This window comes from Aureobasidium subglaciale (genome assembly GCF_000721755.1).
Source record: "Aureobasidium subglaciale EXF-2481 unplaced genomic scaffold scaffold_33, whole genome shotgun sequence".
Classification (NCBI taxonomy): Eukaryota; Fungi; Ascomycota; class Dothideomycetes; order Dothideales; family Saccotheciaceae; genus Aureobasidium; species Aureobasidium subglaciale.
Window position 1 is genome coordinate 115,140 of NW_013566962.1, and position 12,926 is coordinate 128,065.

The 12,926-nt window shown below is 50.6% G+C and overlaps 7 protein-coding genes across 7 annotated transcripts; 4 read left to right on the forward strand and 3 right to left on the reverse strand.

The window, feature by feature from the left end:
• Positions 1–2,054: 2,054 nt before the first annotated feature.
• AUEXF2481DRAFT_70432 (uncharacterized protein) lies at positions 2,055–2,868 on the forward strand (the record flags this gene model as incomplete). The annotated part of the gene is made up of 2 exons (XM_013484129.1): positions 2,055–2,392; positions 2,448–2,868. The coding sequence occupies 2 exons, from the start codon at positions 2,055–2,057 to the stop codon at positions 2,866–2,868; spliced, it is 759 nt and encodes a 252-aa protein (XP_013339583.1).
• Positions 2,869–2,892: 24 nt separating this feature from the next.
• On the forward strand, positions 2,893–4,247 carry AUEXF2481DRAFT_516217 (uncharacterized protein). The gene is made up of 2 exons (XM_013484141.1): positions 2,893–3,042; positions 3,135–4,247. Exon 2 carries the CDS (start codon positions 3,285–3,287, stop codon positions 4,023–4,025), a length of 741 nt encoding a protein of 246 aa, XP_013339595.1. The 5' UTR covers positions 2,893–3,042; positions 3,135–3,284; the 3' UTR covers positions 4,026–4,247.
• AUEXF2481DRAFT_515475 (uncharacterized protein) lies at positions 4,066–4,375 on the reverse strand. The gene has a single exon (XM_013484142.1). It carries the CDS (start codon positions 4,280–4,282, stop codon positions 4,106–4,108), a length of 177 nt encoding a protein of 58 aa, XP_013339596.1. The 5' UTR covers positions 4,283–4,375; the 3' UTR covers positions 4,066–4,105.
• Positions 4,376–4,925: 550 nt separating this feature from the next.
• On the forward strand, positions 4,926–6,170 carry AUEXF2481DRAFT_8878 (uncharacterized protein; the record flags this gene model as incomplete). The annotated part of the gene is made up of 1 exon (XM_013484073.1): positions 4,926–6,170. One exon carries the CDS (start codon positions 4,926–4,928, stop codon positions 6,168–6,170), a length of 1,245 nt encoding a protein of 414 aa, XP_013339527.1.
• On the reverse strand, positions 6,155–9,923 carry AUEXF2481DRAFT_44478 (uncharacterized protein). The gene is made up of 3 exons (XM_013484101.1): positions 9,505–9,923; positions 8,510–9,324; positions 6,155–8,311 (listed from the first exon to the last, which is right to left on the reverse strand). The coding sequence occupies exons 1-3, from the start codon at positions 9,746–9,748 to the stop codon at positions 6,476–6,478; spliced, it is 2,895 nt and encodes a 964-aa protein (XP_013339555.1). The 5' UTR covers positions 9,749–9,923; the 3' UTR covers positions 6,155–6,475.
• Positions 9,924–10,064: 141 nt separating this feature from the next.
• On the reverse strand, positions 10,065–10,924 carry AUEXF2481DRAFT_112717 (uncharacterized protein). The gene is made up of 2 exons (XM_013484143.1): positions 10,762–10,924; positions 10,065–10,705 (listed from the first exon to the last, which is right to left on the reverse strand). The coding sequence occupies exons 1-2, from the start codon at positions 10,800–10,802 to the stop codon at positions 10,171–10,173; spliced, it is 576 nt and encodes a 191-aa protein (XP_013339597.1). The 5' UTR covers positions 10,803–10,924; the 3' UTR covers positions 10,065–10,170.
• A 274-nt stretch (positions 10,925–11,198) lies between these two features.
• AUEXF2481DRAFT_70365 (uncharacterized protein) lies at positions 11,199–12,896 on the forward strand (the record flags this gene model as incomplete). Its single annotated transcript, XM_013484120.1, has 1 exon — positions 11,199–12,896. The coding sequence occupies one exon, from the start codon at positions 11,199–11,201 to the stop codon at positions 12,894–12,896; it is 1,698 nt and encodes a 565-aa protein (XP_013339574.1).
• Positions 12,897–12,926: the final 30 nt, after the last annotated feature.

Genomic DNA, 12,926 nt, shown 5'->3' on the forward strand with positions numbered 1-12,926 from the left:
ACTGGTCCCGCACCTATGCCCTACCCAAAACCAAAACAGCCCATAGAATTTACAAAGAATACGGAATCAGCAGGGGTCACCATTGTACTGGTCCGGATACCTTCATCGGCTGCAAAGTCACAATTAGGAACACGTATCAAGTGGATCGCGATCTCTGGGTTAGATGGACAATCTGCCAGTTCAATGTGCATCGAGAGATGCAGCCGAAAGAAGCGTGTGCTTGCAGTCTCAAGGATGCGAGGGAGGGGAACAAGTGTCTGGGAAACTGATTTGCTAGACACACCTCTGCGGGAAAGTGGGAGATGTCGAAGCATGATCAATTGTGTGGGTGTGGGTGTGGTTGTTTTGATTTTGCTTGGTTTGGAGGGTTGTCTCGACCTGCGATTTTCCTCTCCAAGCTTTCTGTCTACTTTTTGCTACAAACGACAGTTCCCTACATGTCAAGTTCCATCACTTCATCTATTCAACTCTGTATCGTACACCCAGTGAGCACCTCCAGCACATCTATACCCATGACTTTGCTTGATCCAGGCATATCCTAGATGACACCTTCCCATGGCCTCTAGCTTCTGCTGTGCAACATATTGCAGCCAGAAAAACCATGAGGATGGTCCATGCGACGGCTCCAATATGACTTGCACCCCAAGCCTGGGTGGTATTTCCAATCTGGTGTGACTTTGTGTTACGAGCATGATGCGTAGTCAGAACATCCACATTGGCGTAATTGGTCGTGTCTCTGCATGCCCTTCCAGACCAGCTTTGAGAAGTACTTGCTACCAGTGTCGCAAGTCCTAGGCTTCCCTTGTGCATGATTGCGAATGTGCTCGGAGTCCCACCGACAGGAATGATGGTCAGATTCGCTTCGATGGGAACCGAGGTCTTCAGCAATTCGCAGGCAACACTGTTCAATGTTGGAAGGTGCGAACTCGTCCACGATACCATCCGGCTTTGGCATGATCTTGCAGGTGAAAGATGATTCAGGACCTTGAGCATTGAAGCTTCCGCCAACACCGCACTCTAAACAGTAGGTTCTGTCGGGCGGGAGGACCCTTCGAACTTGGAAGGATTTGGAGCTCTCGGAGAGATTTTGGCGAGCAGTCGGTCGTCGGTCGTCTTGCGTCATTGTCGTAGATTGTAGAGTCTGCCAATGACTTGCTCCAACTTTTGCGGCCAAAACAATGCTTACAGGAGCATAGGATCGCGCTGTCACTACGCTTCATCGGCGGTTGTCGCAAGGCTTGTGGGGGCTTGAGAGAACGAAGTCAGAGAGGGTCAATGTGCAAGCGTACTTGCACACTTGAATCAATTCAGTCGCCCGACGGTCGAGTTGAAAAGAGCCATTCCGTGCACAATCAGATTTGCCTCATATGTGGACGAACAACGAAAAGTGAGTGGAGTAAAGTCAAACTCTGGAGCACTCCCAGGGTGTGTGAGCAAGTTAGAAGATGTATTGCTGGCTGCGACTAGACGGAACTCCCTCGATATCACGTTAATGCTTTCTAGCATAAGCCAGTTTCAGGAGCCTCCTACTCATACGAGTTGCGTCGACACGCATTGGATCGAGCGAGCCTGCACGAAGAAGCGCGATCTATTACCGAGGTAACGGCTGAAGTTCGGAAGAGTATTCTATGGGGTCTCAGCTCTCTGCAATTATTAGTCTATTCCCATATTCGATCATCAATGAAACAGGTTGTTTCGCGTCTCGTATGATTATGCAGGACGGGCGCTTAATGATCACCGCGGCATGAAAGCTAGAATCCTTTTTGTCAGCGCCTTGTAGACCCGCGAAACACAAGGACGCCTGAACGTGCACAGAAGAAGAAGCCTGACTCAAACAAGACCATTATGACTATCTGTTACGGAAACCGGGCACACATAGCAAGAATGTGGCTTAGCTCCTATATCTCGAACATCGGACTTCCGCGCTGATGTCGATCATCGGTCGGGACCAGGCTATATAAACCACGGCCTCTCACAGTTCATGAGAACTTGAGCTCCCTCATTCTAACCACCAGTTAGAACGCGTAGCTATTACATTTCTGCCGCCAAACATCATGTCCCTCCAAGACAAGATCGCCATCGTAACCGGCGCCTCACGTGGCATTGGTGCTGCTATCGCCAAAGCCTATGCCAAGGCGGGTGCACATGTCGCAATCGTCTACACATCTCCCTTAAGCACTGAATCAGCCGAGAGTGTGAAGAAAGAAATTGAACAGTTGGGTCGCAAAGCCATTCTGATCCAAACGGACCTGGGCAATACGGACTGCGGCGAGGTTGTCTTGTTAAAAACCTTGCAAGGCTTCAACACTGAGATAATCGACATTCTGGTCTCTAATGCCGGCATCTACAAGGAGAATCACACTCTGGAGTTTGACCCAGGGTTGTTTGATAGGTAAGAGTATTTCGAAGCTTGGTAAAGTCAACACACACTGACTCTAGATGGAAAGAACGATGGCAATTAATGTCCGAGCTCCGGCGTTGCTAGTCAAATCAATTGCTCCGAAAATGCCGAAAGGAGGCCGCATCGTTGTAATTTCTTCAATGGCAGCCACCTGGGCCAGTCCCACTATGGATATCTACAGTGCCAGTAAGGCTGCGGTCAATGCAATGCTCAAGTGCTGGGCTGTCTCCTTGGGCAAATCACATGGTATCACCGCGAACGCCATCAACCCTGGCTTCTTCCCCACCGATATCAACTCGCACTTCTCGGAAGAGCTACTTGAGAAGTTCAAGAACATGCAAGCTATTGGCCATCGTCTAGCTCACACAGATGACTTGACTGGCTTGGCGGTCTTCCTGGCCAGTGAACAGTCTAGGTGGATCACCGGGGAGACAATCGAATGCTCTGGAGGTTCTTCGCTAGGATGATGTAGTTTGAGACAAGGCCTGATTTATCTGTTCAATCAGGTCACCTAACATTAATCTGTGTCTTGTCAATCTTAATCCTGTTGTGAGTGTCAGTAACTCTTTGTCTCCTTTCGTTTAGATAATTCCAGTGGTGCATTCCCACGACACTAAACAACCGTCGACGCATCGAAGCCGGTAAGTCACGTAACCTGGACCTCCCTTTACAGCCACTCGAATCTCGAGTCGAGTAGCTCCGCGAAGTTCGTTTCTGACGGTAGTCACTTTAGATCCCACCTCGACTCAAAACAACCACACACAGCTAGTCTTACCACTCCTATTCACTTCTAACTTCCCAACCCCCTCGACTCCTTGCCCAAAGCAAAGACGCACGTAACCTTTTCCAAGACGACTCTACCCAGCACGAAGACTTATCCAAGATGGCCAGCGGTCGGAAAGCACAAAAAATCGAAGCCGCCGACAAAGATCAAGACGATAACGAGATCAACTTGAATTACAAGGAAGCAGAGTGGAAACCTATCAACACAGTCTCCGAACAAGTCGTCAAGTCGTGGATCATAGAGCAACAACATTTGCCATGGTTGCGCATTCAAGGTGTCACCAAAGGCGACAACAATGAAATCCGTCTGAACAACAGACGAAATGATAAAGTGCGTACTCGAAAGCAACCTCCCAATTGGTTCTCGGCCACGAAAGTGCCGACTGAGGTATTCGACAAGTGGGCAGCAAAGCTCAATCTCAGTCCAACGCTGGCTCACGACTTCGGCGGCGAGGATATTCTCGTCATTTACGATGCAGCATGGAATCTGCTACTCGCCTCATCAGATGAGGAGGAACCATCTCAAATGCCCACGGTTGAAACCAGGAGGGGTACAGACAACGAAATTGACTACATTCACGACAACGAGGACACGCCATCAAAGCCGCACTTTTCACCCCCTGCTACCATGCATGGTACCTGCGACGACACGAACAAGTCCCTCGACAACGTCACCCATACAAACCAAGTCGCACCCTGTCAATCAGGCAAACATCATCCCCTGGAGCCCTACTACCTCTGTACTGGCTGTCACCAAAGAGACCTGACCTACAAACTCACCAAACACGAACAAAACCACATGTTTCGAGACAGGGGTTTGTTTAGTCTCTGTAAAACCTGAGCGGGAGTCGCAATGGGAGACTATGGCCTTGAGGTCCAAGGTCAGGAGGTGGATAGATGTTTCTGCATCCAGAGGCTTCCTCAGTGTCTTTGTGTCGAATGCTGGGTGGAGGCGGCAAAGATGAGAAGTCGGAAGCGCGACAGCACAGCGAGATGTGACTGTGACAGACAATACATCAGGAAAAGCAAAGCAGAGAACTGTCGCTTCGTGCTTGGCAGCACTGTCCGTGTGTGCTCAGGTTGCGCTGAACTAGTCATCACAGGGGGTCGAGTGGACGACCGGTGACAGGTCGGTATCGAGTGTCTCGACGCAGGTCATCTCCCCCTGCAGTGGCCATCATTCCTTGTAATTGTAGAAATGCACAGCTCTTTTAGAACTGAAGGGATGTTCATTGAGAACTTGGTGGATAGCCACTCTCTACGGCCGGTGCTAACAATATCAAAATGACCATGCCTTTCAACAGTCAGGATGGACTGCTTTGTTACGGCGGTGGGATCTGTGGAATGCTCCTGACTCCTTCCCCCACTATACGAATGCAGGGGCTCAAAGTCTTTCAGTCATCAAGCTGCTTGCTGGATGTCTATAGAGAATACGAAAAGTACACCCACCCATAATAAAAAAGCTATTTGGTTACTCAATCAAAGAGAAGTAACCTTGATCGTAACCAAGTGCTCAGCAATTGTCCGAGGGTGTCCTTCAGGAAAACGTCGCTAACTTTGTGTTGTTGGTAGCTTGCTAAATGACCTTTCACACGGCTGAAAGAGTGTATTTACCGTGCCTCGTGTCATACAGATAGTGCGACTAGAATCTTCCCTTGCAAGTTTAGACGATACATATACTGCAGTCCCCTCTGGTTCTCCAATTCAGAGATCCTACAGCCCATCCAACAAGTCTTGCAAGATGAGTGGCCGCAGATCGAGTGATCGTCAGAAAGAGCTCCCTCCGATTGATTACTCAGGAGGTAGCGGCAAGACGTCCAAGTCAGCCAATCCCGATGATGACACTCCCAGCAAGAAACCGAAGAAGAGAGAAAGCATCACATCCGTCACAGCAGAAGGTGGCACACCTACCAAACCATTCCAGAAGCCCCCAGGAAGTCACACGCGTCCCAGAACGAGCTCAAAAGCCACAAACAATCTCGACGCACCAAGCAAACAAGTCATCAAGTCAAGGAATGGCAAAAAATCACAGCTTTTGACCAACTCTACACCTCCCCCTGAACTCGAAAACCTGTGGCTTGTCAACAAGATCATGACACCACCACTCCCGTCTCTCGCAAACCCCGAGTTGAGATTCGAATCTGTGGTCAGGTATATTCAGATCAACGAACAAGGTCAACGTCAGATACATTATCAGCACAAGGGTCACAGAAAGGGCCAAAAGAATCTTCCTAATGGATTCTACTGGATAGCATCAACCATTACAACCCCTGATGAATTTCAAGACTGGGCAACCGCTGAACAAAAGCGTGCAGCACCATTTATCGAGAAGCTAAAGGAGAAGCCTGGGAAAGGGCAGAGATTACCTCAAGAGATTCTTGATCGTATGAACTTGATCAGGGATATAGCCGAAGGCGAAAGCATCCCCGCTGTCCGACCTGATGGTCAGGAGTCACCCAGTCCTCCAGCTGTTTTTCGAGTTCAAGACCGTACTGCGACACAAACCTCTACACCCCGTTTCTCCTTACCTGAGCTAGTCAAAGGAACCTGTGGCGATGCCTTGATACTCCCTCATCTCGTGCACAACAACAATATCGCACCCTGTCAATCTTCAAACCACGATGCCGATGACTCAGACTACAACATCTGCTCTGACTGCCACTACAAAGCCCTCGTCTCTCGTCTCAATGACCAAGAAATCAAACACATAATCAGAGATAACGGCTTCTACCCTCTCTGCAACACGTGCGCCCAAGACCAATCGAACGTTCACGGCATCACTGCTCAACAGAACTTCAAAAACTGTGTTTGTGAGAAGGAGCTTCCTGTCTGGATGTGTCTTGATTGTTGGATCGCTATGGCGAGAGCCAGGCGTTACGAAAGAGATTGTGACGAATGCTCTTGTGGTGCAAAAGGGGAAGTCGGCGGTACTGTGCGTAAGTGCTCTGGATGTCAGGGGATCTTGGTTGTGAGGAGGGAGGAGTGAGCTTTGGAAGCCTCTCTGCGTGCCCATCTCTGACCTCTACTATCTCTCGATATTCGATGCAGATAGATAATGAGCTGTAGCAAGGCACAGTGGTGTCTCAAGGAAGAAAACCGCTAGACTTTCAGGGCAGATATAAGCCGGAGCTTGTTTCTTGGTTTCTGATCTGGATAGGGGAAGAGGTCGGAAAGCTGAGATTTTAATGACGGAGACTTATCATACCTTTTTCATTAATCATACTGTCATTATCCTTTTCCTGTCTCTATAACACATACAAGAAGAATGACAGTTTCACAAATGATTTCTGCTTAGAACTCCGCCCACTCTAGCCAACCCTCAGCAGCTCCCTGAAGCAAACCTCTCTGATCAGCACGAATGATCTCCTCAAATTCTTTCAAGTTCAACCTTCCCGGCCCACCGCGGGTAAGAATAACTTTCTCTTCTTCGTCGAGACGAGCCAGCTCTCTCAATCTCTCATGGTTAGGCTTCTCAGAAGATTGAGACTGTTCTAACATTCCAGACTGCCAATGCGGAGAGTCATAGGTGGTAGAATCGATGTCCGGTGTAGAGAAGGGAGCTTGAATGTGTTGTGTAGAGGGCGAGAGATTATCGGAGGATGCCACATCAAGTGAGACATCACCCTCGGCCGTCGATGTTACCATAAGACCGCTTCCATCCGAACCTGGCCCATTATCAAGTGTGTCTGTAGGTGCGGTGTCCGGATTAATCGAGCCATCAATAATGTATCCTGACTGCGCCAACAGCTCATCTAGAGACTGCTCTCGGATGTTCGATTCGAGATCGTCGAGATTGCCGTCGAGCGTTTCAGCTTGTTGTGTAATGTGTTCTTGGAGATCTATTGCGATCTCTCGCGGTGTGGGCAGTCTCGTGTTCGCATCTAGAGACTCGATCTGGAGCATGGTGTCGTTACGTGCTCCGGATTCGTACTCCTGCTCATGCTCAAGGAGGTCCCGACTGTTGGCATCGTTCGCGATCCCCAACAAGGGGTCAATTTCGGCGCCAATGCTGAGTTCTTCTTGTCGAGCTTTTGCATTCTGAACGTATTCGTCGATCTCTTGGCGATAGCGACGTCGCTCTTCAATGGTAGCTTGCACACGCTCGGCCAATCGCTCTTTCTGTGCGAAGATGGGATCGATGATCTCATTGAGACCTTCTTGGATGACCTGGAAGATGATCTCCGTACCGAAATCTTTTTCCGCCACAGGCACTTCATATGCTTTTCCTCTCTCGAGTATGTCTGCAGGTAATGGTGGAAGGAAGTCGCCTTCACCTGCATGCAACCCTTGCCAGACAGGTCTCTCGCTGCTTTGATTTATGTCTCGAGATGCTTCCTTGATGTCTTGACGCCATCTGAATTCAGGCTCGTCTAACGGAGATTGACTGTGATTGTGGCGAAGGTCGGTTTCAACCATGAATCTCGGCTCTTGATCCTCTTCATGGTCGATTTCTACACTTCCAACTTGGTTGAGACTGCTTGTGAACTCTGTGAGACTCTCCAGCGAATACTGTTCAGCCGATGCCTCATGGCCTGGCAGTATCTCAACACCATAGCGATGAGCCATTGTTTTGATGAGATTTGTGTCTGGGTGTTCTAGGCCATCAGGTAGAACTGCAGATGCAAAAGGCCCTGCGCCGGGTCTTATTTGAGCCTCGCCAAATCTGTCTGGACCTTTGAACATGGTGTGTGTTCTGGTCTGTCCAGGAGGCACGTCTTCATGTGCGAAAGCTGCACTAATTGGCTGACTCGAACGAATAACGTGGGCGCTATAGCCAACCATATCGTACTCCGCGGCTCTGATCATGTCACTTACGATGTTCTTTTGAACAGCGTATTTGGCACTGAGCATGCGAATGAAGTCCCGGCGGCTGATGTAGCCATCCCCGTCAAAGTCAAAGCCAAGGAAGATGCGATCCATCGAGCTGCTCTGCTTGTTGGGACGGCGCAGATAAGCAATACCATGGATATACTCCTCAAAGCCAATGAGGCCATTATTGTCGGTGTCATAAAAGTTGAACATGCGGTCGTAGAGACAATTGGGTTCAAGAGGACGCTTCCACGTTGGAGACACCATGAGTTTGTTGAAGGCGTGACGGTCCAAGGCGATGTTCACTTGCATGGGGTCCTACACACTGTTAGATGATCCTTCTCTCTAAACGTGCTGTTGAAAGACATGGAAACTTCGAAGTGCCTAATCGCAAGCGGAGAGCATAACATGCTCCAGATAGGCACAGTACGATCCACAAAAGTGCTGCCACTTTCTGCAACTGTTTTCGTACGATTCGAGAGATCAGGAGAGTAGAGAAGAATCAGGTGTACGTACCTCCGGATAAGCTGTATTGGCTTTGCATGTGAACTGATCATAAGCGACCTGTATCTTCAGCTCCTCGATCCCTGTATCGATTGCTAGTTGCTTCTTCAGAGAAGGTTTAAGAGTCGGCCATTGAGCCATTGGATCGCCAGGATAGGACACGTCATGGACCTGGTGGTTTTGACTTAAGAAGGCGACTGGCACCTTGATCTTGCTGAAGATATGAGTCCTCGGGTGTAGAGGATGTGTCTCACACGTCGAGCATAGATCGAAATCCGGGCAATTGTTGCAATGCCATCGTACACCACGGATTGGGTACTGGCCACATTGTTCGCATCTGATACCCGTATGAACATAGAGCTCGCGCATTGCTTTCTCTTCTGCTATGTTATACAGGACACCTTTGATACCTTGCGCAGGCTCTCTTTCATCTTCATGATCTGAGCCGTCGGTCTCTGTGAAGTCAAGGTCGGTCTCATCGGGAATGATAGGCATGCGATCGAGACCACAAAGATCAGCAAATGCTCTAGCCACAGCGGCTTGATGAAACTTCCATGACCCCGAGCAGAGCACATGGATTCTAGCAAGTAGCTCATCAATGTTGGGTTGCCTCAGATATGGGATCAATTCCTGAAGATCGCTAGACGCGTCTGATTGTTCGACGGACAAGTCGTCGGGAGCCTGAGCCAGGATAGAGAAGATGTGTTTGAGAGCGGCCTCCTGAATCTTGATCGTCAGATCAAAGGCTCTTGAATTCGGTATATTCAGAGCCTCTTGGATCTCGGCCACGGTAGGCGGCTCCGGCCCATTGGGAAACCTGACCACGACTGTGCGCGTTAGCGGATGAACAGAATTGGCACAGTTAAATAACAAGCTGGGGAACGGCAAGGGATGTTGATGTCATGGCATACAGGGTGTCTCAAGCACTAATGCTGATCCTCAAGGTGACGGTATAGTGCGAGGGCGACATCTGTAGCAAAGTTGTAATTGGGATCAGATTTACTTACTGCCTTCGAAATCGACATGTACCAGGCCAAAGAGTAGAGATGTTTCAGATGATGGCGAGGTCCAGATTCTTGTCTGACCTCGCGAAGTGTTACGGCTTCTTACTGCACCACGACGCCGCAAACTAGAGGGAGCATCTTGAGAAGGCCAGCTAGACCAGATGAGATAGGAGCCGTATGCGGCGACGACACCCGTCGTGACCAGTACCCATGGGCGCGAGAGGACCGATCGAACATTTGAAGCCATTGCGCGCGTAAGATCAAACAAATAGTATCCGCTTATCAACCATATTTGACATGTCCAACCGGACTGGAGAAAAGATACCGCGCAAGATGTTGTCGATTACACCAAAAGACGATGAAAAGCCAGGTGCCCAGACAGCTGTCACCGCGCGAGTCGTCAACGGACTACGATGACCGCAGGGAATTTCAGCACTTGAATGCGGCTTCCGTCGTTGCGTGTAGTTCTTGATGCGTCGGCAGTGAGAAATTGCTTGGCGGAAGACGACGATCACAAGACCATAGTTAATTGACAGGATTTTTTGAGAAGGAAATTACAGGATGGTATATATATGTACAATATGGAGAGTGGACAGTCTCAGGTTCCCAATGCCGGTCAAATGCTAAGCTCCAACGCCGTGATCCCAGTACCAAGACGAAAAGAAGCGATCATGACCTCGATTGCCACAACTTCATTGCAGCATTCAGGAGAGGAGAGCCCCGTCTGCTCTCACCGGGCTCTAGCACGCTGCGGACAATGCCTGTTGTATCGGACTTGATCTTTGCCTCGACGGCTCTTGCCTTGTCTTCGGACAGACGCTTCTCTTCAGCACCTCTAGCCTGCGCCAATCGCTTCTTCATGGCAGCAATTTCCTTCTCTTCGTCATCTCTGGCTTCAAGCTCTCTGATCCAAGCATCACGCTTGTCCTTCTTCTTCTTTTCATCGACCAATTCATTGTATTCCTTGCGCTTGACGCGGTCTTTCTTCCAGTACGCAGAACCGGCGACCATGGCGAGCAGAGTGAAACCTTGGGCGTAGATACGACGACGGAACATACGGTTGGTCTTTACATGATCACCAGACTTCATGGACTTCGTCGCTTCGTACAGAGCCCAGACGGTCAGACCACAACCGAGCGGGATCAGAGGTTCCTGTACAATGCGACGACGCAGCTTCTGCCATCGGCTCTCCTCGTAGAAGTCGCTGCGACGAGTCAGACCTTGAGACCAGTCACGTTCAGAGGCCGTCTGGTTACTTACGTATCATCGTCAAAGGACGAAGGTGGTGGCGCACTGTTCATGTTGGTGGCCAGATGTTGGTATGTTGGAGTAGTTGATGGGAGGGTCCTTGCTGCTAAGCAGAAGATACGGTGCCTGGTCGGTGGAAGAGGTGAATGGATTCAGTTGTTAGTGGAGAGTGTTTAATGGTATAGCTTGGCTTGATTGGCCAGAGCTGTCGTACCAAAAATCGATGATGTCGCGGCGCCGGGGCCCGGGGGTCCGTCCGTTGTGGATGCTCCGACACCGCCTTCAGCCCTACCAGCTATCAGTCACTCTTTCCCAAACAGTCAACACAATTCACTTTCGGCGTGCCTTCTTTCTCGGTGCGCTCACTGTTTCCTCTTTCCTCCTCCCGTTCGCTGCTCCCTCTTTGTTGTACTTGCACCTCCTCAATACAGCCTTGGTGCGACACAGTCATGGCTCAGAACGGAACCACAAACCACAATGCTGCCGAGCCCGTCACGCCCAAGCTCAACTCACTATCCTTGACCGAATACGCCGCCAACCCCTCCCCACCCTCGCAAGACCCTCGCCAGAAGGCCATTGACGCCGGTGTCCCCGAGAGCTTTCTTCTGCCCAATGGCTACCCCGACTACCTTCGCTTGATCCTCACCTCGCGCGTATACGATGTCATTGAACAGACTCCCCTCACACATGCCGTCAACCTCAGCAACCGCCTGGAAAGTCAGGTCTTCCTCAAGCGTGAGGATCTCCTGCCAGTCTTCAGTTTCAAGCTGCGCGGTGCATACAACAAGATGGCCCATCTGAGCCCACAAGAGAAGTGGAAGGGTGTCGTTGCTTGCTCGGCTGGCAACCACGCACAGGGTGTCGCATACTCTGCGCGCAAGCTCAAGATGCCTGCCACCATCACAATGCCCCTTGGAACACCCGCCATCAAACACACAAACGTCTCGCGCCTCGGTGGTGCTGTCGTCCTGCATGGAAACGACTTTGACGAGGCCAAAGCCGAGTGCGCCCGCATTGCAGAGGCCCACGGCCTTACCAACATCCCTCCCTTCGATGACCCCTACGTCATCGCTGGCCAAGGTACCATTGGTATGGAGATTGTGCGCCAGGCCGATCTGACCAAGCTCGAGGCCGTCTTCTGCTGTGTTGGTGGAGGTGGTCTCATCGCCGGTATCGGCACATACATCAAGAGAATTGCTCCCCACGTCAAGATCATCGGCGTCGAGACATACGATGCCAATGCCATGGTCCAGTCTCTCAAGGCTGGTAAGCGCGTCACTCTGAAAGAGGTTGGTCTGTTTGCCGATGGTGCTGCCGTCAAGACTGTCGGAGAGGAGACTTTCCGTTTGGCCATGGAGGTCGTCGACGATGTCATCATGGTCACCACCGACGAAACTTGCGCTGCTATCAAGGATGTCTTCAATGACACTCGTTCTATTCTCGAACCTGCCGGTGCGCTTGCTCTTGCCGGCCTGAAGAAGTACGTTGCTCAGAACCCTAGCTCGGACCCTAAGCGTCAATTGGTCGCTACTGCTTCGGGTGCCAACATGGACTTTGATCGTCTGCGCTTCGTCGCCGAGCGTGCTGCCATTGGTGAGAGAAAAGAGGCTCTGCTCATGGTCACCATTCCTGAGAGACCTGGTGCCTTTGCTGCCTTGGTCAAGGCCGTCCAGCCTATGGGCGTCACAGAATTCTGCTATCGCTATGCTTCATCATCGGCTGCCAACGTCCTCATCGGTATCAGCTTGAGTGCAAACACCCGTGAGCACGACCTCGCAGACCTGATCCGTCGTCTGTCCAACGAAGGCGTGACCGCTGTTGACGTCTCGGAGAACGAGACTGCCAAGTCTCATATTCGTTATCTTGTTGGAGGCCGTAGCACTGCCTTGAACGAGCGCGTCTTCGCCTTCGAGTTCCCCGAACGTCAGGGTGCCTTGGTCAAGTTCTTGACAACTCTGCAGCCAGGCTTCAACATCTCTCTGTTCCACTACAGGAACCACGGCGGCGATATCGGTAAGGTCTTGGCCGGGATTCAATGCCCTCGAGGCGAGGAAGAGAAGCTCAACACCTTCTTGACTGACCTGGGCTATGGCTACGTCGAAGAGACTAACAACCCAGTCTTCAAGATGTTCATGACTGATGACTGAGCCCAGACAACCTCTGGTCTCTAGATCATC